This window comes from Hipposideros armiger, unplaced genomic scaffold (assembly GCF_001890085.2).
Source record: "Hipposideros armiger isolate ML-2016 unplaced genomic scaffold, ASM189008v1 scaffold_583, whole genome shotgun sequence".
In the NCBI taxonomy this organism is placed as follows: Eukaryota; Metazoa; Chordata; class Mammalia; order Chiroptera; family Hipposideridae; genus Hipposideros; species Hipposideros armiger.
In genome coordinates, this window is record NW_017731933.1 from 188,582 (window position 1) to 209,912 (window position 21,331).

Below are 21,331 nucleotides of genomic sequence, written 5' to 3' on the forward strand. Positions count from 1 at the left end.
ATAATATTTCACTTGCCTTTCATCCTAAGGGGAGAGAATTTGAATTTGAGTCATATCTTCCAAGAACTGTCCTGAGATTAGTTCTATTCTTGAAATTGCAAGCCAAGTAAGTTAATTGAATCTTATCATAACTTGAGGCTACGTACAATCTGAGTTTGAAACATGGGGCTCTTCCCTCTTTCCACAATAATAAGCTTTAAAGTCCAATTTGTTGAATAGCTGAGCAAGCGTCATACATACTAATAAGCAGATGAAGACTTACCCACAAACAGGTATAGGATCTATGCACGTTCCGGGGTATCAGTTACCACGCTCACGTAACTGGAGATTTTTGATGGCTGCTAAAATGAATGAGTCTATCTGAATTTTTTTGTTTTCCCTACACACATATAGAGCTAAACCAGAAAGGAGACAAGTCACACTGATGGGTGCAGGTCATTATGAACAAACAAAACAATGACTAATTTATGTTTCTTCTTTCTGTGTTGCTGAGAATGGTGGACTCATACACCTCCCTCCTGCTACCCCGATTTCTGACTACGTTGCAGTACACCAAGTATCTAAGTCAAAGCATGTGTTAGTATTTAAAAGCTATACTGTGTCCATTAAATCATTTCTAAAATGATTTATTACTATTTGATCATTTTGTCTGCTGTGTGTAATCACTTTGTGAATCAGCTCCAATTGCTGACAGCATGGAAAGTTAGGCTGAAGCTGTAGACAAAATAAAGGCAAAAATCTGTTCATTAAATTCTAGCTGAATCTTCCATATGTTGGATACTAAAGTTTGTATATGGATATTATTATCCAAGCCACTATTATAAATATTCTTTTACTCAACAATATTCTTTGAGAAGATGTGCATGTGTGTGTGTGTTGTGTGTGTTTGGTTACATAAATGCAATTTCTCTCAGAATATTTTCCTTCTTGTACAATGTTTATAGAAAAAAAATCACAACTTAATGTCATTTAGAGCCTTATTTTAGGGATAATTTTCTCTTCAATCTCTTCTTCAAATCTGTGTTTGTACAGGTTTGTCATAGAGAGAATTTCTGATGATATGTCTTTAGTAATTTCTCTAAGATCTATTAATTTCTCAGTGTTCGCACAAATAACATTTGGAATTTATAAATTCTCATAAGAACACCTTGTATAAAAATATTGTCATAGTAATTTATATTTCCTCTAATTTAGCAGCCACCATTTTGTACTGGCTTTGTCTGTAAAATAAACAAATAAATAAATAAATATTTTATTAGAAAGAAGCAAATTGACTTCAAAGTTATATTTTATTTAGATCTGTGAATATAACTACGACTTACAAAATGTGCTGAGACACATACGATTCCATAGCTGATTATTTGTGGCCAGTGAATGCTCAGAGTTGATGTGCCAACTCTCTGCCCATTAAACTTCTTGAGAATTTTCTTCTAACCCTGGTAAACTGGAGTTTTTAAAGCAGGGTATTGTGTGTAAAAAGACTTTAGTCCTTTTGTGAAGCATGTATATATCATTATTGGTTTTTGGTTTTTCTTTTACTCAAAGTAGCAGAATAAAAAATAGGAGGCCCAATCCATACTTATAATAATAATATAATTGCCTAGTTTCAGAGTTCATATAAAAAATAATGCTTGGAATGCTTTCATTAACAAAATTCTAAAATAAATCATCACAGAAACATAATATTTCAATACTGCAGAAGCTCCATTTTCCCTCATATTAGGTTTAATATCAGGGGCTTAGAAGCAATCCATTATCATCATAATGTGTAATTAAAATTAGCTGGATCCGGGTGCTTTTTCTACAAAAGCAGGGACATATTTTCATACTCGAAACCATGCAGAGGACCTTGGCTTTTACGTAAATGTACAGACATATTTTCATCTTTCAAACCGTCATCTGTAAAGTTGCGAGGTAAATATTAAAGACAAACAAAACAATGTGAGACAAAACAAAAGCTGTGGATAGTTTATCAAAAATCTAAACCCAAAAGCCTGATGGGACTCCCCAAACCTGGCTTTCCTGGTCCTCTTTGCATAGAAAAATCAAACTGAAGGACCTGTGGAGGTTTTCCAAGTTAACCATTCGTTCATGGTAAATGGAGCCCACCATTGGCATAATCAGACTACGTGCCTCCAGGGGTTACTCCCCAAAGCCCCTGAGTGCCCCTTTTGATTTAGCTTTATACCAGAATGTACACTATTATGATATAAAAAAGTGACAAAGTAGCATCTGGAAAGTTAAAATGTTGTAAAAAATTAAATTACATTTTATTCCTCAGGCTTAAAACACAAATGGAGAATTATTCAAATTAAACTTACTTCCCATACCTCAAAATGGAAGTATTTGGGGCAGTTGCAAACACAGGCAAAAATTCAAAAATTTGCACATAAGTAGAATCAGACAGAAAAAGTCATATAATTTTTGAGGACACTAGCTTATGATAAATTTAAAGAGCAAAGGCAAAACTCCCCCTTAAATAATTCTTAACTGTGGATTTTAATTAATACATGAATGTAGTTATTTTTCGAGAACAGGACCATGAATGCTATGAATTCTTATTTCAAGACCAATAGCAACAACAGCAAAAGATTATTGAAACAATTTGGGGGAATAACTCTACGAAGTTCTAAGAAAATTTGCTTATTTAGGAAAATATTAAAATAACTAAACTTGCGTATAGGACGTGTAGTTAGCTAGCAGTTGCTTCACTGTTGAAAGTTTTATGAAATCATCCCATGATATTTTATTCAGAATGTATGTAAATATATATTTATAAGCTAATGGAATTAGAAAAGTAGATGGTATCTGCAAGCCTTTACAGTTAGCAAAGCATTTTTACAGATGTTTACTGATCCTCACACAAGCCGGTGAGGTAGGCAGGGGAGTCTGCCATTTCTATTTTATAGTTTGGAACCCTGAAGCTCAGGGACTTTGGGGATGTGTCCAACAATAGTAAGTGTGAATCTCCTATTTTGTTGCTTCTAGTCCTACACATTTTTCTGTATATTCCAAGCAAATAAGAGCTGATCAGTCCATTTGATGGGGAAAGTCTGAACCTGTGTATGGAATAAAAAAGTAAGTCAATCATAAGTCTAGGAAGTTTGTGTAGATTTGGAGGATACTCTTTTCATACTACATTCTTATCTTGTGAGGTTCATATTTTCGATGACTGTCATGTCATAAATAAGGAAATTGAAGTATAAGCCAATCAGAAAATTTTTGACAAGTAATTTTAGTTATAGGAATGATCAAACCTGATGATTTAAACATACTTAAAGCCACTGGGGAAAAAGAAAAAAAAGAATTCCCCAATATCTTGTACAGGATGAAGTTTGCAGCTATTTTTTAGGTTAAATCTTTCCCTGACAGATCAGATTACTGGAGTATACCTTTAAATCATTGATTGAAGTCATTAAAATAAAGGGGGTTTTCCGGGGAGCAGGCGGGACAGAGACAGTGGTCCCTGTGCTTTGGAGCAGTGCATGGTTACTGCACAGAAGTTGCATACATTGTAGTGCAAGCAGCAAACCCCCAAGCTCCATCAGTTTTGTATGGAGAAAAATAGTGGGGAGGGCAAAGGAAAGTGGTACCTACGAGTCTGTGACAGAGTGGCCTAGTCTATTGGCTATACCTCATGTCACTTAAACACAAGGCAAAGCTAATGAGAGCTGTCACAATAAGAGTGTGGGTCTCAAGAGTCTACCCAGAAACATGGAAAAAGAGGTCATGATTACCTTCGCAAGTTTCCATCTGCAGCGTACCACCCCTAGAAATCAGAGTCATATGTGATTTTGAATCTTTCTATTTAGTTTTGCTTGTGAAAAAAAAATCACAAACTATTGAAACAAATATCATTGTTTGGCTTAATTCAGGTATTCTTAATTAAACAGTACCACAGACTTTATTGAGCAATTGAAAATATACACAAGGAACAATAGCTTTTTCTTTGCAGGTGGGTGGGTTTGTTTTTTGTTTTTTTTTGTTTTTATTTGACTTTCTTCCAATTAAATAACCCAGTTTCGATCATGAAAAGGGCACTTGTTTCTACAGTGGCTGTGTACACCTTGCTCAGTTCCAAGTACTGTTTCCAGCTTCTTCCTTGTCATTCATGGCTGAGGTTATATCTCCACTTGCTCAGGAAGCAAATTCTACAGTGTTTCCAGAATCCACTCCCTAAGTTGTTCTTTCAGATTCTATTTCTCCATAGAGTTCAGCTAACTTTTTAAACTCCGGCCCCCAGTCTCCCAGGTAGTGATAATCCTGGTCAGATTGTGTTGTGGCTGAGTCCAGCGAGCTGATGGACCCAGCTTCTGATCTCTGACCCTCATAGGCGTACGTCTGGAGAGAGTCATACGGAGGGACGCTGGGGTCTAGGTCTGCTTCGGCCAGTCTTTGTTTAATAAATTCCTGAACATCTATACTTTCCAGGGTGGACAACGTCTGGTGTCTGGGGGTGAGTTTCACTTCAGGTCTGATATCTCTCCGGTACTTGAGTTCCTCAGCAGCAGATGGATTCCTCAGAGCTGTGATGTCAAACGCCTCCGTGTCTTCCTCCCCGCCGCCTTCGTCGTCGTAGGTGACCACATTCTCCCGCACATCCTCCTCTGAAATGATCAGCGGCTCTTTTTTGCTGCGTCTCAAGGTGATGAAAAGTACTACAATCGCTGGGGGGGAAATTGAAAGAGGATGAAGAGTTAGAAAGAAAAGGACATTTTTCGAGATTTGACATCAGCAATTTTCAAGCCCTGTCATCAACAACACTCTACTTAGGCTTGCATTGTTACACAACCTTGATCTCTGCACGCCCTGAATAACACCACCTCAAGGTTTTTTCATGTCTCAAAGAAGGTAAACAAAAATGATTAAACCTACAAAACATTTGGAATTACTGATCTTTTCTAGAACCCCCAAATATTCTCATTTGCCAGGCTTATGTATTCAGGGTACTTGATTCATGTTGTGGTATAACTATTCAGTGCATATATATATATGCTGTGGGAAACTGATGATGGAAAAGTAATATGAAATTTTGACCAGAAAAAGAATGGTGCATGTGGATCTATCTACAGATACTTAATCTTTCTAGGGAGATACACTAAAAGCAGGAAGTTTTAAGTTTGTGTGTAATAGAAAGGAGTGTCTATCACACATATACACTTACAGTTATATATTTTCACGTGAAATTCATGTTTCTATACTGTATATTGTCTATCTGTTTAAGTCTGTATACTGTATTTTGTCCTGGAAACCCTGATTATATGTGAGAGCCTTAACAAATGGTTGTAAAGCAAACAAACATGGGGTTAGCTCTCCTGTTATTAAGATCACGTCTGGTATGCTACAAACTGTCCTTTTATCCCTTACTTCTAAAACGTAACTTCTATTCTTACTTCTATTGTTTTTCTTGCTTCCCTTTATAGTTTAACCCCTTTTTAGGTATACCCTTAAGCAATATAGATAAACTTTGTCTATATTTGAAGTAGATATCATAGTAGGCATGTGCTTAAGACTGGAACATACATATGAAGAGGGAGAGGAATAGATTTCCAAGCAAGAAGTGGAAAGGATAATTATGAGAGAAGTCTACTACTAGACATGGAAAGAGATAGTGACAGTGCACTAGGAGAAATCTAATTTTGCAAAGAAAAGGCAAGCAGGAGCCCATGAGGATGATGGGGGGGGAAAAAGAGACAAAAAATGTTTAGACAGACTCAAAGGCTGATCTGGGAAAGCATGAAATAAAAGGATACTGACAAGTAATGGGAAAACGGAATGGGAGAGGTGGTGGCAGGTGCGAGGAAGCACTGGAAAGCTGTGTTTTTGGAATGGAGTCGTTACAGCGAGCTGAAAATGAAATGTCGATGCCACATGAGGTCCTGCTTCACAAAGCATGATGCCACAGAGTCAGTTTCCCATACTGTTGCATGTACTGCAGAGACATTTTCTAATATAGAACTTTATTTTGGAAAAAAAAAAGACAGACTTTCACCGAATGTAGTAAATATGCATTTAATACTTCACTGTATTTTAGTGTAAATCGAGCCTAGGGCTTTTGAATACAATGGCCCACACAGCATCCTCAAGCAAATCACTTCATTCTATTCAGAGGTTTAGATTTATGATCCACCATATATTTCGGCTCGTCTGTATGATTTAGTGAGGAGGCTGCACTAGATTAAAATGTCTATTTCTATATTTATTTGAGTACATTTTCTTACTTTTGCCAATAAATCAAGTTATTTTCCTTTATGTTGAAATGGTTGGTGGTTGATGTCAAGGGAATTTATGGTTCATGCATAACGGGGAGAATGTGACCCATACTATTGTCAAAGCATTGATGTAATTTGCTGTCTTCACCAATATTAGTGCCATATTTGCCTAATGAAACCTAGGGGGTAATTCTGGCTTAATGAGTATGACAGCTTATATTTGCTTATTCCTCAACATTTAAGAAAATATTCTTGATATGGTTTGATTCAAAATATAGATACCAGTTAAGTTTGAATCTTGCACTTTTACAATCTGTCTCTTTATCCAGGCATAGACAGTTATTTTCCAGTGAACACTACTCCTTGCTTTGTTACATACCTGCTTAATATAAGGATCAAAATATAATTAATCATACAACCTGAGACACTTTTGTGGGTGAAAGGGGATGTTGTTTATAATTACACCAGGACATCAGGACAAATGTAGGCATATGGTCCCTCTCGTCAAAGGCAAATTCAGATCGACTCAGAGAAGAATGTGGAAACATGGATGATAAGATGTGCTTTTAATGAACTGCTTTATATTCATGCTTTTTTGGTAGGTGTTTCTGGAGCAGATGGCTCACGGTCCAGACCCCACCAACAGTTCTTGTATGGAGGAACAAAAGAATCATAGCTGTGCAAGTGGCGATATGGCACAGCGGTAAGGGAATGTTCATGAATAGTAACAGCCCCAGTAAGAAAATAACTCTTAAATATATACTTTTAAATCAGCTTATGGTTATTAACAATACCAAATACATCATTGTACTTGAAAACATTATTTTAATGATGTACACACAATGTAATATATAGATGGTGTATTATAGAACTGTACACTTGAAACCTACAAAATTTTATTAACAGATGCCACCCCAATAAACTTAATAAAAGAAAATATTTGAAAACAAAATTAAATGTTACCTACAACTCCCAAGACTGAATTTATTTCAAGAGAATGAGTGAAGATAATAATTACACACACAGATTTGAAAGTTAAATCATTATTTAAAAACTGACAGTCAAATGAGTATATTCAAATGACTCCCGCCCCACTAGTCTATCAAACCTCACATGTGAAACGAGTTATAACTCCTTACAGTGGGTCATCTGGGGGAAAAGTACGTGATAGAGTCATGTGTTATAAAAGAAATAGGAGATACAGAGCTTGTCTTTCTTCATTCAAAATTATACATGATTTATGGTATTTTGAAGTTTGGTTGTATAATCTGGGTTGAAACATGAATAAACTATTATTTTTGAGAGGTCCTTATTTTAATGAATATTTTATTCTTGGATAGTACTTCTTCACTTATTTTATCTTTCAGCTTAGCCAGGGTTTTAAATCCACTTGATTTCTTTTTATTTAAGAAAGTTAAAATTAATTTATTAAGTGCCATTAATTTATTTTATTTAAAAAGGAATTTTAATTTGGGTGAACATTTTTCTAGTTATTATTGATTGAATTATTGGTTGATTGAGTCAATCATTCCAGTGGCTGGAATTCTAAGGAGCTTTGAGTTTTCATAACTTTAACTGCCAAAAAATTTGCATTTGAATACATTATGTACTGACTCCCAACATAATAATTCCTCTAAGATCACTTATAAAAACAACAACAAAAAAACACCCAACTTTTTATCTATTTTATGTTTTGCCCTTGGAAACTTATTTTAAGAAATAAGTTTATGGCACCATGTGATAAACGTTAGATATTTGTTCACTGACATGAAATGATTAACATCACAGTTTTCAAATGGAATCTCAGGTACTTTTCAATAAACTTTCAGCTAAAATTTTGATAAGCATTATTATCCAGGGATCTGTATCATAGTTTACAAGATCACTTTGGATTTCGCTTAAAACATCCTGATATTCCACATATCAGTGAAGTCATATGGTTCGCTACTTTTTCTGTGGTATGTAAAACTGAAAACAAGGAAAGAACAAGAATAACAAATGAAGAAACAAAACTCATAGACACAGGCAACAGTTTAGTGGTTACCGGAAGGTAAGTGGGGAAGTAAGGTGGTAGATCAGGGTAAAGGGGTCAAATATATGGTGATGGAAAGAGAACTGACTCTGGGTGGTGAACACACAATGTGATATACAGGTGATGTAATACATAACTGTACACCTGAAATCTATGTAACTTTGCTAACAATTGTCACCCCAATAAACTTTAATAAAAAACAAACAAACAAAAACATCCTGATACTACCCACCTTTCTTCAGTTTCACTCAGTATCCCCATCCAAACTACAGTCTGAGCAATACATGCACTGCCTTCCTGCTTTGCCTACATGCTCTCTTCCCAGCATGAAATCTGTTCTCTACTTCATTCGCAGTTATCTTTTTCAAAATGCAAATTTTATGACAGAGCTCTGTTACTTTAAACCTCTCTTTACACTGGTAGAACAAAGCCCGCCGCCTTCACCATGCCCAGAGAAGCCCTTGACTGCCTCACCCCTGCCTACATTTCCATTCTACTTTTCAGCCTTACTGTACCTTGCCCCCCACTCCCTCTGTACAGGTAAATTGCCTTCTAGCCCAGAAACAAAGCAAGAAACATTCCTTACAAGAATACCTGTCTCACCAATATCTACAGTGTTGTCTTATTTGTTTTAATGTATGTACAGTACCAAAGAGCAAAAGATAAGGCTGCCAATAGGTAGAAGGGAAAGCACATGCTGGAAAAATAAACATATAACCACTTTGAAGAATTCTCTTTCTCCTCTTATCTCCCCTCCCCTCCCCTCCTCTCCCCTACTCTCTCCATCTCTCCCTCTCTCTCTACCCTAATGCACTACTGGCCATTGTAGTACTTTCAGAACTGCCATCATACAGCATTAGGATTTAGAATGACTTACCTAGGAGGATGACAACACACAGGAGGATAGCGATTAAGGCTCCTGTACTCAAACCAGCCGAGGACAGGAAGGCTTCCGCATGGCAGGTCCGCACGCGCCCATCTCTGTCGCATGCACAAACCCTGATGGTGAGGGTGCTGCTGCTGGTGAGAGAGGGGATTCCACCATCAGAGATCATAATGGGGAGATAATACACATCCTGAACAGTTCGACTAAATCTCCTCCGCCTTGTCAGAATGCTGGCTGTGTTATCTATGACAGACATAAGCAAAACAAAACGTACTTAGTAAAGCCGCCATCAAAGATTCACATTTCCTTTAGTGGATAAAATGGGTATGTGTGATTTGTTTGTTTGTTTGTTTGCTTATGAAATGGCCAAGGGGGTGATGAAGGGGATATTATTCAACGGTAACTAATATTGGTTCTCAAATTGAGAAACCTATTTGAAAAAATAATAGAGTTCAAACTAAAGGGGAGGGGAAATGGTAGAAGACAAGGAGGGAGAAAACAGTAAACATTTTGGGCATGGACATACTAGCCGAATGATTTACAAGGATACAGATAACTTAAAGTCAATAGATCCTAAAGTTTTGGATGATCCGGTAGTCCCTATCCCAAACCTGATGACCCTGAATAAAAGCAATAGGAACCAACATCTACATTTTTTAGCAAATTATTCAGGTGATTTGTTAATGTACAAAAAAGTTTAAGAGCCACTGGTATAGATAATATAATTATGGAGGCACCAGGTCAATTGATAAACTTTTTTAGATTTAGTTGTGGTTTGAAACACTGTTGTTATAGTGGGTACGTCATGGGACAGTTAATGATGAATACCATATTTAATTATATTTTATATGCTTTTTAAATGCTATGTACTATATAGCAAATGCTTGCATGATAATTTTTATTAGTTCACCCAACCTTATAAAGAAGAGGATATTAAATTTCTTACATTTTAGGGGAAATTATTTTTACTATAAATAATAATTAGAAAATAAATAACCTGAGTCCCAGAGAATACATTGGCTAAAATCACAGAGCTAATGAATGATCAGAATATAATCGTGATATATTCTAGAACTCTTCTCAAAAGTACAATGTCAAACTGCCTGTTCTCCACCAATTCACCTCCAATTGAAACTGATGGCCTCAGGTGCAGGTAGTACATGATTCTCTTAGCATTGCTATTTCTCATTCTATGTCTGTTAGTTTAAAGATCCTCCTGGTACCCACTTGGCTGTGCTGCTCAGATCCCTGCTTGGAAAGACTCCTGGTCCTAGCTGTAGATTGCTGGCTGGCTCAAGGTCATACCCTTCAGGAGCAGTGCATAATCAATGACTCATTACTGCAAAGTTATACACAGGTCAAGCCATTTTCTCAGAATGCAGACAATACTAAAGGGCACATTTAATTCCCAAGCTTTCCCAAAGGTTCAATGGGGAGTCATTACAATATCATGGCAACTCCGTTTCTCATGCTGCCCAAACCTTCTTCCTGCCTTTGGGGTCCACAGATGTTGATTCCACAGGCACACTGCAGTAGTCATCCTACCCTCTGAACTCCAAGTCAGAGCCAACTTCCCAGAGAACCCAACCAGTAACTACACCTATGAGTTAATTACTTCTCACTGAAAAGTAAGTGAATCATTAGAAAGTTATATTTAGGGGTTCTTTCTCTCATATAAATTTATTTTGAAAATTGAAATTCTGTTACATATGAGTATGTTTATGATCGTCACGGTACAATACCCTATAGATATATTTTCTTGATTGCACATTGCCAAATTAATGAAATAGAAAGACAATCAAATTTTAAAATGTTACATGCAATACAATAATAAAACACAAGAGCTCTATACATTCTGTATGTATTTATAAATTTTATATATATTATCTATCTATCTATCTATCTATCTATATATCTGTATATATGTAAATTGCATATCTATGAATTATGTATCTATTTCTATGTATATATTCTGTATATATAAATTTTATATATGTATTGTATATCTTTTTATATCTCTGTATATATATATACATACATATTAGATATGTACAGATTTTGTTGACATATACATATGTCAAAGTAGTGCATAAATGAGTAATCTGGTAGGTAATTAAAAATAATTTTCTTACCTGAGAGAAAAGGAATAAAAAATGTATAAATTGTCTATTGTGAAGTAGGTTTCAAAGTAGAGAAAGGAATAAAGGAGAAACTGCATCCTATGTGTTGTATAACAGTTATAGGTACTCTCACAGAAAACCTGAGCTCTGAGGAAGCACATCCATTCGTTGTAAGATGTTCCATTGTGTTTAATATAAACTTACCTATATGCATAGTTCCATAGGCTAGGGAAGACCTACGTACTAAGAATTCACAGGCACCAACATGTTTGAGACTCTCACTGTTGGCCCTCTGAAGAAGAGATGTGAGGCACTGGTCACTAATCTCAGTAAACGTGGATAATGTCTTGTGGGATGACATGATAGCATGCAGTGGTAGCTGGGGTCTTCCTTTTATGGCTCTGGTCTAGTGTACACTTTACATTCTTAATTTGGAAGCATGTCCTCTTTCAGAATAATTATTGGAAATGCAATCAGAAACAAGAAGAAAGCAAAAGTCTATTTGTAGTGCACTTTAAGTTCTTAAGTAGAAAACTCTCAGACATGGAGGCATACAAATGTACTTTCTTTTCTCCAGTTGAAGGTTTGACTTTTGAAAAGAAAAGAGGATTTAGGAAGCAAAGAACTGCCCACCTAGAAAGGCTTAGCACAGCAGAATAATGAGCTCTTGACAAGGGATACTGCGTACCGCACCACAACTACAAAAAATGTACTTGGCAGAAAGCTCACTGAACTTGAAAAAGAAAAGTTAGAACTAAAACGAAAGTGATAAAAAGATATATACACGTACATACAAATATACACATATATGTATATGCATAAAACACAACTTGTCTAGCCGAAGCTGCAAATTAGACAAAAGAGCCACAACAACTCACTAACTTTAAACATGTTTTAAAAAATCAGCCAAGTATTATAGAAAGTCTTGTATGACTACCAAATGAATTTAAAAAATTAATATGAGCTAAATAAAGCAAAACTATAGCAGACTGGAATATCTGCAGATAAGTGCTAATTATCAAAGTAAAATTAAGGGCAATCTCTAATAATGTGCACATAAGCTTGGTTCTTAATTCTAACTCTCAGGAGTTTGGATGAGGACAGAAGCTTACAGAACACTTGGAATCCAAATCAATAGAGCTAATATATTGGATTAGAATTCATGGAAATTTTGAACAACCAGTGCAAGTCCTTAAACTAACAAGAGGACACAAAGATGCATGTTAGATTGTAAACTTTGAAAAGTATCATATGAGAGAGATGGCATTACGTTAAAATAGTCTCAGAAGCATCCTCAGCTCAGGCCAGGACTCGAACCTCTGTTGCTCAGAGTTTGCACTCTCAAGTGAGCTCTTAACCAACTGAGCCACTCAGCTGGCCCCTATGAATCTCCTTATTGGGAAGGCTTCATTGGGATAGCGTGCATACTTTTGGGTTTCCTGCCTTAAAAGTGATGCTTTAACCCAATGGACTATACTTGCAAATGACTTGGCTGGGGTGGTAAAAGAGTTAGAAAAAATTATCATATGAAGGATCTTTGAAATAACAGATTGTGATAATTCTACATGTCACTTATAGATTTAGGTGACCAAAGGGTCTCAGAAATTGTCCAGAAAAATTTGGCAAACTGTCTTAGTAATTAATATCTTTTTGGATATAATCAATATAGTCTTGATAGTCCAAGCAACTATACCTTTGGTGAAATGTAGAAATAGCCTTAAACGTGTTTAATCTTTCAAAGTAGATGACAATGCATTATTTATTTTGTTATGTATCCCATTTCTTGTTCAGAAAAGGATATGAGCATATATTGGAGAAATTAGGGACACTGCCATGAGATATATAATATTTTAGTCATGTAGATACATTGTGAAGACTGTAAAGAATTGAAATTTGGAGTTCTTTGAAAAGCAATAGCAATAACATTTATTTTTGTAGCTGTAAGAATTATAGAAAATTTTTAATTGACTGATAATTTTGTGAGGATCTTTCACAAAGTATTTACACTAAAATATATTGTTGGTTAGATAGGTCCACTTCCAACATCTATACTTCTACAGGAACAGAAAGCTAAAGACTATGATCGTCTAATCCAATTTGTATACTGGCTCTGGAATTCAGACGTAATTTTCTTGAATTAGCAGTATGCGTATATTACTTTGTTCAGTATTTTGACAGGTCTTGAAAGACTCTAATCTCTGTGCTACTTTAGTAAACTGTAATACAATTTAAGTTAAAATGAGGCATGCTTTAAAACACTCCCTGAAACAAAAACAAATCCTATATTAAAGTCCAATATTATTTTATGTCTTGGAAAGTATTAAAACTATGTGTTCTTCTAAACTCTTAATTAGACACCCATTCATGCCCTGCCATTTCAACAGATTTATTGTTTGATAATGGTTTATCTCAACCATAGCCTAGCAGACTATTAAAATAGTATTTCCAAATCTACTAGAACAGCAGAAACATGAGATCCTCAAATGTGGATCTCTTATTGGTCTTCGTTTTTGATGTGTCTGATGAGAAAACAAGAAATAGAACCTTGACTTCCACCAGACAGATACATATGCACGGCTTCATATTATTTTCTTTATTTTTTTCTGGTCTTCCAGCAGCAGTAAGATCCATTCATAATTGATTGTCAAAGCCCATGCATGAAACAGTGCTCTTTTGCTTTCCTGAAAAGCTCCTTTCACATAATAGGTAGTTGACAAATAATGATTTGAACTGCACTCAGTAGGAATTTGTCTTCTGTTATATTGTCCATATTATGTTGAGATGTACAAGCTCTGACAATTAAGTTTGCAAATGCAATGATGTTGCTAAACTTTTTTGGTATCAGAGGGATTTTTCATTATGATTTTGTAACAACTGGACAAACAGTTAACCAAGTTTACTATTTGGAAGTGCTGAAAAAGCTGCATGAAAAAGTTAGATGTCCTGAAATTTTTGCCAACAATTCATAACTCTTGCATCACGACAATGCATCAGCTCTCAAGACATTGTCTGTGAGGGAGCTTTTAGCCAGTAAACAAATTACTGTATTGGAACACCCTCCCTACTCACCTGACCTGGCCCCCAGTAAATTCTTTCTTTATCCAAAGATAAAGGAAATATTGAAAGGAAAACATTTTGATGACATTCAGGGCATCAAGGGTAATATAATGACAGCTCTAATGGCCATTCCAGAAAAAAGAGCTCCAAAATTGCTTTGAAGGGTGGTGTCAGTGCATAGCTTCCCAAGGGGAGCACTCTGAAGGGGACTCTAGTGATATTCAGCAATGTGGCATGGAGCACTTTTTCTAGGGTGAGTTTGTAAACTTAATTATCAGACCGCGTATTTAGAAATTAAAACCAAAAGCAATGAATGTATCTTTTAATACTTTGGCAACATGATCTCCTCACACTCCCTACTGAGGTTTATTCTTTCTCTCATGTTTTCTGACATCCCCTTCTTTTACTCTTAGAATTACCCTAATCTGGGTTTTCAGACTCTGGATTCTGCCTGTTTATTTAAGTTTGTAAATATTCTTTTGGCCTCACTTGTGTTTCCGCCAAACCGTCAATGTATGATCCATATGTCATTAAGTTCTTATCTGCACCCTGGAATGTCATCCATTTGACCATCTGCTGCACTCCTTGATAATCTTTAAATCCCAGATAAACACAGCCATCCAATGTCTCAGGGTTCTGTTTTCAGATTCATAAATAATGCTGCTAAAAAGTTATAACTATCCTAAGTGACTCCACTAATCTTACAGAGAAACTTAGACTAATGTCTCAGAGGAGATTAGTAATCAATCTAGTGATATCCTTTATTTTTTCCTTATCAGATGCCATATAGTCGCTATTCAAGTTGATTTTATCATTTTCTTTTGAGTCCTATTCCCTTACAGCAGAAAAAACATCTCTTTCTGAAAAGAAACTACCATCTATTATCAACATTTTAAAATTGCATTTGGAACTTCTCATTCCTTCCTTGATATTAATTATATCTCCCTGTATAAACAACTATGTGTATTAGAGACCTTTTAAAAAGAATATACGGTAAGTACATAAGAAACAAAAATATGAATCTTGAGGAATATCAGCAACTCTCATGAATAACACATGCATTTGCATAGGAGTGTTCACTTGGGTGGAGAAGGTGATAAACAATAAAAAGGGAATTTTTAAAAATAGAAATGCAACCCCAAATTCAAAATAGTTCATAAACATGTCACCATAATAATTACAGAAGTAGAGATAAAAGCAGCAGTTAACAAACAAACAAACAACGGAAAGAGAAACCCTCTACCTATTATTTATCACATACCTTTAACAAATAGTATTATTTTTAGTAGGGAATCTATGAGTCAAAGTAGAAGAAATTATGTGTGGAGTCACTAAATTTATAAACATTGACGGAAGCTGTAAACCATTAGAGGGCTTTAAAAAGCTAACACATAATGCTTTTTAAAATATTGCTTCAAGTCCCCCCTGCCTGAAAACAGAAAGTGGAGATGAGGGCTCCTGTAGCATTAGGAGGGTCTGAGCAGGGACAGAGTTAAGGCAAAAGAGGATGATAACCAGCATTTTCACAAAAGGAAAGCAAAACAAAGTGGCACAGAATGGTAAAGTTAGCTACATCTTTACTTTGGTTTTCTACTTTTATTGTTTTGCTCAGTGAAGGACTCAGCTGTCCTGCTGTCACTGTGGGAATGTATATAGTATGAGAAGATGAGAGGAGGTGTGGGCTGGCAAGCCCATTCGCAAAAAATACATAAAAAAGTTAAAAACAAACAAAGGAACAAGCAGAACCCACAAAGGTTAAACTAAGGAGAGAAAATATTTTTTCTATCTAGAGCAAAAGACCCACTAAAAGAAATCATATCACTGCATTTGCAAGTCACACTTTCCCATGTAAGGGTCATGATTACACACAAACTGCCTTATGACTTGTCAAGCTTTGGGTTCTACCTTCACAGAAAAGCACAGTGTGACTCTGTCAGGTGTGACTGGATAAACATTGTATGTGAAGACTGAGATTTGGCTGGGAGGAGGGAGGATTCAGAGTAGAATGGAAAGGGCCTCGTCGCTGACAGTAGGTGCGTCAGCAGGCCCAGCGGCTCCCACGTCCACTAGAGGCCTCATTTGCAACCATATTCTCAGGACAGGCTATGTGTGCTATTTTATTTAGAAATGGATGCAACACTAAGTGGTCTTTTGAAGCCCTGTGTATAAAAACAGAATTGTAAATGGTTATAATCTGTGGAGAAATGATGCATATTATTTCACCAGCTGGGAGTTCTGGTGTGAAGGACAGAAATAAACTATGGCGATACTGAATACTAGGATTCTGGCGATGCCAAAGAAGTACAAAATAAACATAAAACCTCCCACGGTTTCCAATATATATCCAACTAATTTAATTACCAAAGGATGGTGAAATTTGAAAGAGAAAGCCACAAGAGACACCTTTTTAACAGCTACATAGTCAAATTGGAAAATATCCCTTATCTTAAACTCAATACAACGTAAATAGAAGTTTTTCTTTCACCAAACCCAAATATACATAAAGAAAAACAGTATTTTCCTATGTTGCCTTTTAAGTGTTTTGCTAAAAATTATAAAAGATTTGTAAATAATATGACCTCATTTTTTGGAAGTAGAAATGAGTATTGCAAAGAAATAATAAAAAGTAGTTATATGAGAATTCTTTGTACTAGTTTTTACACTTATTTGTTGAATTTGAAACTACTTCAAAATAAAGAAAAAAAATCAAAAAAAAAAAAAGTAGTTAACCCAAGGGAAAAAAAAAATCTAAAGCATGCTGCAGCAAGGTGAAAATGACAGTCTACAGGGTCTTTTGTTTAATATGATGAAAAATGGTCATTTTCAGTGTAGTTCTTTCATTATTTTTAAAAGAATGTGCTATTTGGAGTCATTTATTTTTTAATAGAAGTGTCTGCAAAAGTGGAAAACACATACAAAAAGAAATACAAATATGAGTAGCAGATATTCTTGGTAGCAAATAATCAACAAAATTATAATAAGGGTTTTCAAATTTGAAAAGCACATTAAATGTTATTTAGAACACTGAAAATAGAGATACACGGGTATAGTAGTTATAAATTACCTTTTTCCCCTATTAAAATCTGTAAGGCTTATAAATTCACTTGACAATTGGAATTAAGTACAAATTAGGCTGGCAAACCTTCTTGCCTCAAATAAAACCTAGGCCCTTAAGAGGCAGCATAAGAACCATGAAGCACACCAGATTTACCTTGTAGACTAATGGTGGCTTTATGATGGGCGATTAGATTACAGTTTATATTACAAAATGAATGAACAAAGTAATTACACTCACTGACCCCTGGTGTAAGCCTATAGTCATAGACTTTGCAAAATTATGGCTATAGTTCATTTGCAATAAATATTTGGTTAAAGCAGTCAAAATTATACAATGGATTTTTAATGCTAAAATCAAAATCTTGCCTATCACAATTTAAAGAGAAAACGATACTAGGGAAAACTGCATTTTAATCTGAAAACATTTCATGCTTTTTTTTGTCATTTTAGAATAATACAATTTAAGAATACTGCAAGTTAAAATTATCTTCTGAATTCTGGCTTTTAAGCTTAAGTGTAATTGTTTCATTATTAATATATTATTAGCTAATGATAAAAATAAGGTAATTTTTATATATGCAGTATGCAGAGTTGTGAATGCAGAGATATTCATAATTAATATATGTATGCAGATATATACCAAAAAAAGAAAAGAAATCCTTCACTTGGTTATTTTCCAAATTTAAGTCTTTAATAGTTAATAGGTAAAGGGTCATAACTTTCCAGATAAATATTGAAGGCTTTTGTTCGGCACACTTTTTTCTATCCACCACAAGTTGGTAGCAGAGCAGCTGAAGGTTTCATGGCAGAATATCTAATTTATTTTTGGAGCACAGGATACAGCTCAGTGCTTGATACTTAGTGTACTTAATAGTGAATTAAAATGCCTGAGTCTCTGCTTAGTCACATCGCCTCGGCTAGACTCTTCCAACCGACATACCTGATGTTCTGTTCTGTCATCTCTCCGCTGTCTTCATTGCCCACGTACCTGAATGTACTCTCTGATTCGCTCTACCTGGTAGAATGCTCTGTCCTTTAAAATCTGATCATGTTCCACCTCTTTTAACACTAGGACTTTTAGTGATCTCCCTAGAGTAACTCACTGGTTCACCGCCTTCAATTGCAAGTTGCATTTTGTATCATCCTGATTTCTCCAATTAGATGGCCAGTTTCTCAAATGCAGGAGCTGTGTGTTTTAATTCTTTGTATTCTGGAGAGCTCAGACCACTGCCTTCTAGACAGAGGACAGTGCGTATCCTCTTAAAGATTAAGTGGCAGGAGAAAAACAGTGTTTACTTAAGAGGTGACTATAGGATTTCTTTTAGAGAAAAAACATTTCTAAGACAGGAGAAGGGTGATGGTGAACAGGAACACATGGCTGGGGTAGAACATGCTGAGCAGCCAGTGTAAAATGTCAAGCAAGGAAATAGGGCCGTATGTGTTATGTCTGCTCGCACACATATGTGTGTCTATTTCAGGTGTTTTTCTTCAATTTTAGATTCAATAGATGAGTATATTCTTATTGAAAATATTCAAAGTGCATTCCACAGGCATTTCTTAAAAAATATTATATTTTCTATAATATTGTCATTATTGCTTTTATATGTGATTATACTCTACACCCAAATCATTGTTTCTGTTCAATGTTTCATCATACATTTAAAAAAATATTTTGCCTTTACCTTTTAAAATATTTATTTCAATTTTATCTTATTTTCATTTAGCTGCTATAGCTCCAAATATTTCATCAGTGGTATTTTATTATAACAGATACATAGTTTTTGTATTTTCTGAGACATTCAGTGTTTTAAAACACCCTTCCCTAATTGTCACATGAGTATTTTCTTAGGTAAAAAGATAGTTCTTTTATTGTAGTTCTTTTTTCCGAATGCCACTAAAAGCACATCCATTGACTATTCGCTTTGTAATTCTGCAAATCTGTACTTCATCTCCGTTCATTCTCTTAACAATTTAAATTCATTGTCTGGAAATTTGTGCAGTTATTTCCTTATCTGTCAAGTTAGGGAATTCCTTTGGGAAACATGCATATTCTTTCATCTTAAACCCAAATATTCCTTTACTTGGTAATTTCATATATTCATTATTGTTTTTCTACCTACTTATTCATTTAAATAAATATTATTGTGAATGTACCCTTTAAAAGTTGTAGCACTTTGTGTGATTTCAAATTCCTTATATTTTGATCTCTCTTCATAAACATACAATAATAACAATTGTCACCATATCTCCATTTCACAAAATAGGAAACAGATACACTGAGAGTAAGGACTTGGCCATTGTCTCACACATAATTAGCAGAGAAATCAGGTTTCACACAAAGGCAATCTGTTTCTAGAGTCTAACTCTGAAACATTCCTCTTTGTGGCTTCCACCCTCTTTTTAAATTGCTTTCAACAAACATTTATTAAAATTTCTTGTGTTAGGTACTGTGGCAGGAGTTAGGAATACAACAGTAAATAAGTCAGACACAAAACTCTGTCCTTGTGGCATTTACAGTCTAAGTGGTGACAGGGCCCACAGTGTAATCAGGTCTGTCATTAGGGAGTAAAGGTTATCATGTAGCCACATTTGTCATTTAGAGAAGAATGGATATGCTCTGGGATCCAAGTGTTGGGTGGCTGAGGTGCTGGCCAACTTGCTGGTATGTGCATTGACCGTTTCCAGTTATGATTCCAAGTGGACAGACCCAGGGCGGCCAAAACTTGGATGAAAAGGCAGAAGTGACTGGAAGTTGGTAGACGATAGGAACCAGCAGACATAGCAAAATGCCACAAGACTCAAAGGAGTGGGAAGGTGCCCAAGGCCACTGACCTCACAGGCTTCTCAGCTTGAGACAGTGTGAAGAAACACTCTTCTCGGACAGTGATGGTCCCTCTTTGATCTTTCTGATCACTGGCTCCCTGTTCAGCAGTGTCCATTTGAATTTTATCATCTTACCATAATTTTTACATCAGCAATATTTTAGCATAAAACTTTATTTAGATACGTAAGGGTGCTTTTCTATCTAATACTAAGTATACCCCAATAATGCTAACTGCCTCTGTCTCTCAACCTACTTGACCTCTGCAATGTCCTTTGATGTCCCAATTAGGGAGGTTCTTTGAGTTTTGATTCCTAGGGACTGTGGGTCCATTGGGGCCAGTGCCTAAATATTTTCTTGCGGATTTCACTACCGCTCTGTTTTGGAGGTGACTTTCAGGATGCATTCATAGGCCACTTTTATTTAGCTGTACATGTTATCCCAGGAATGATTTAGAAGAATTAGCTTGAAATCAGTTCTGAGGCTACACAATTTCTTTACTGTTATTCCTTTTAGATATCTGATAAGCTGGGCTGCTTTTCCACTATACTCTCTTTACCCATAACTTTGAGCATTATTGGGCTTTGAGCTCAATAGTTTGAGCTTTGAACACATGGTATTTTGGGGAGAAGGATTGTAGTAGGCATGGAAGGGTAAAAGAGAAAACAAGAGGCAGAAAAAAAGAAAAAAAAAACTGGTGGAAATGGTGACTGGCACAAAGACTGACAATGTTGTATACCTCACCCCAATCCACAGACCTTTTAGGGAGGATCTTGGTTTTGCTCAGTACATGGGATGGGGCTCTGAAACAAGTTGAATTAAATTTTAAAGAGCAAATAACTGTAGCATATCAGTGACCATCCAGGCAGCCAGCAGCTCAATGATAATTGAATTATTATTGAACAATGTCCTTTCTTCCAAGTCTAGATTATACCCCAACTATTTAATGAGATTGTTCCCAAATGACTCTTGCTTTATAAGATGTAGGTCTCAGTAAAATAGTAGTTTTTGACTGACCAGTACTCCCTGATAACAAAGAGAAAGCTTGAATTTTTCACGAAATTATCTGTTTAATGGCATTACAGAACCGCTAAAGTGAGAGAAGTAGAGATAAGATTCCACAGGAGAAAGATGTGGAGAGATGAA

At 35.6% G+C, this 21,331-nt stretch overlaps 1 protein-coding gene across 2 annotated transcripts in view; it reads right to left on the bottom strand.

Annotated features, from left to right (window-relative positions):
• Nucleotides 1-2,246: 2,246 nt before the first annotated feature.
• Nucleotides 2,247-21,331, bottom strand: part of CDH18 (cadherin 18) — a 79,405-nt gene continuing 60,320 nt past the window's right edge. The window contains exons 6-7 of one of the 2 annotated variants that reach the window (XM_019624316.1): nucleotides 9,122-9,373; nucleotides 2,247-4,667 (exon numbers count right to left, since the gene is read on the bottom strand). In XM_019624316.1, coding sequence (XP_019479861.1) covers nucleotides 4,177-4,667; nucleotides 9,122-9,373 — 743 coding nt within the window. In that variant the 3' untranslated portion in view covers nucleotides 2,247-4,176. The remainder of the gene's footprint in view (nucleotides 4,668-9,121; nucleotides 9,374-21,331) is intronic. The other variant, XM_019624317.1, reaches the window with a different exon arrangement.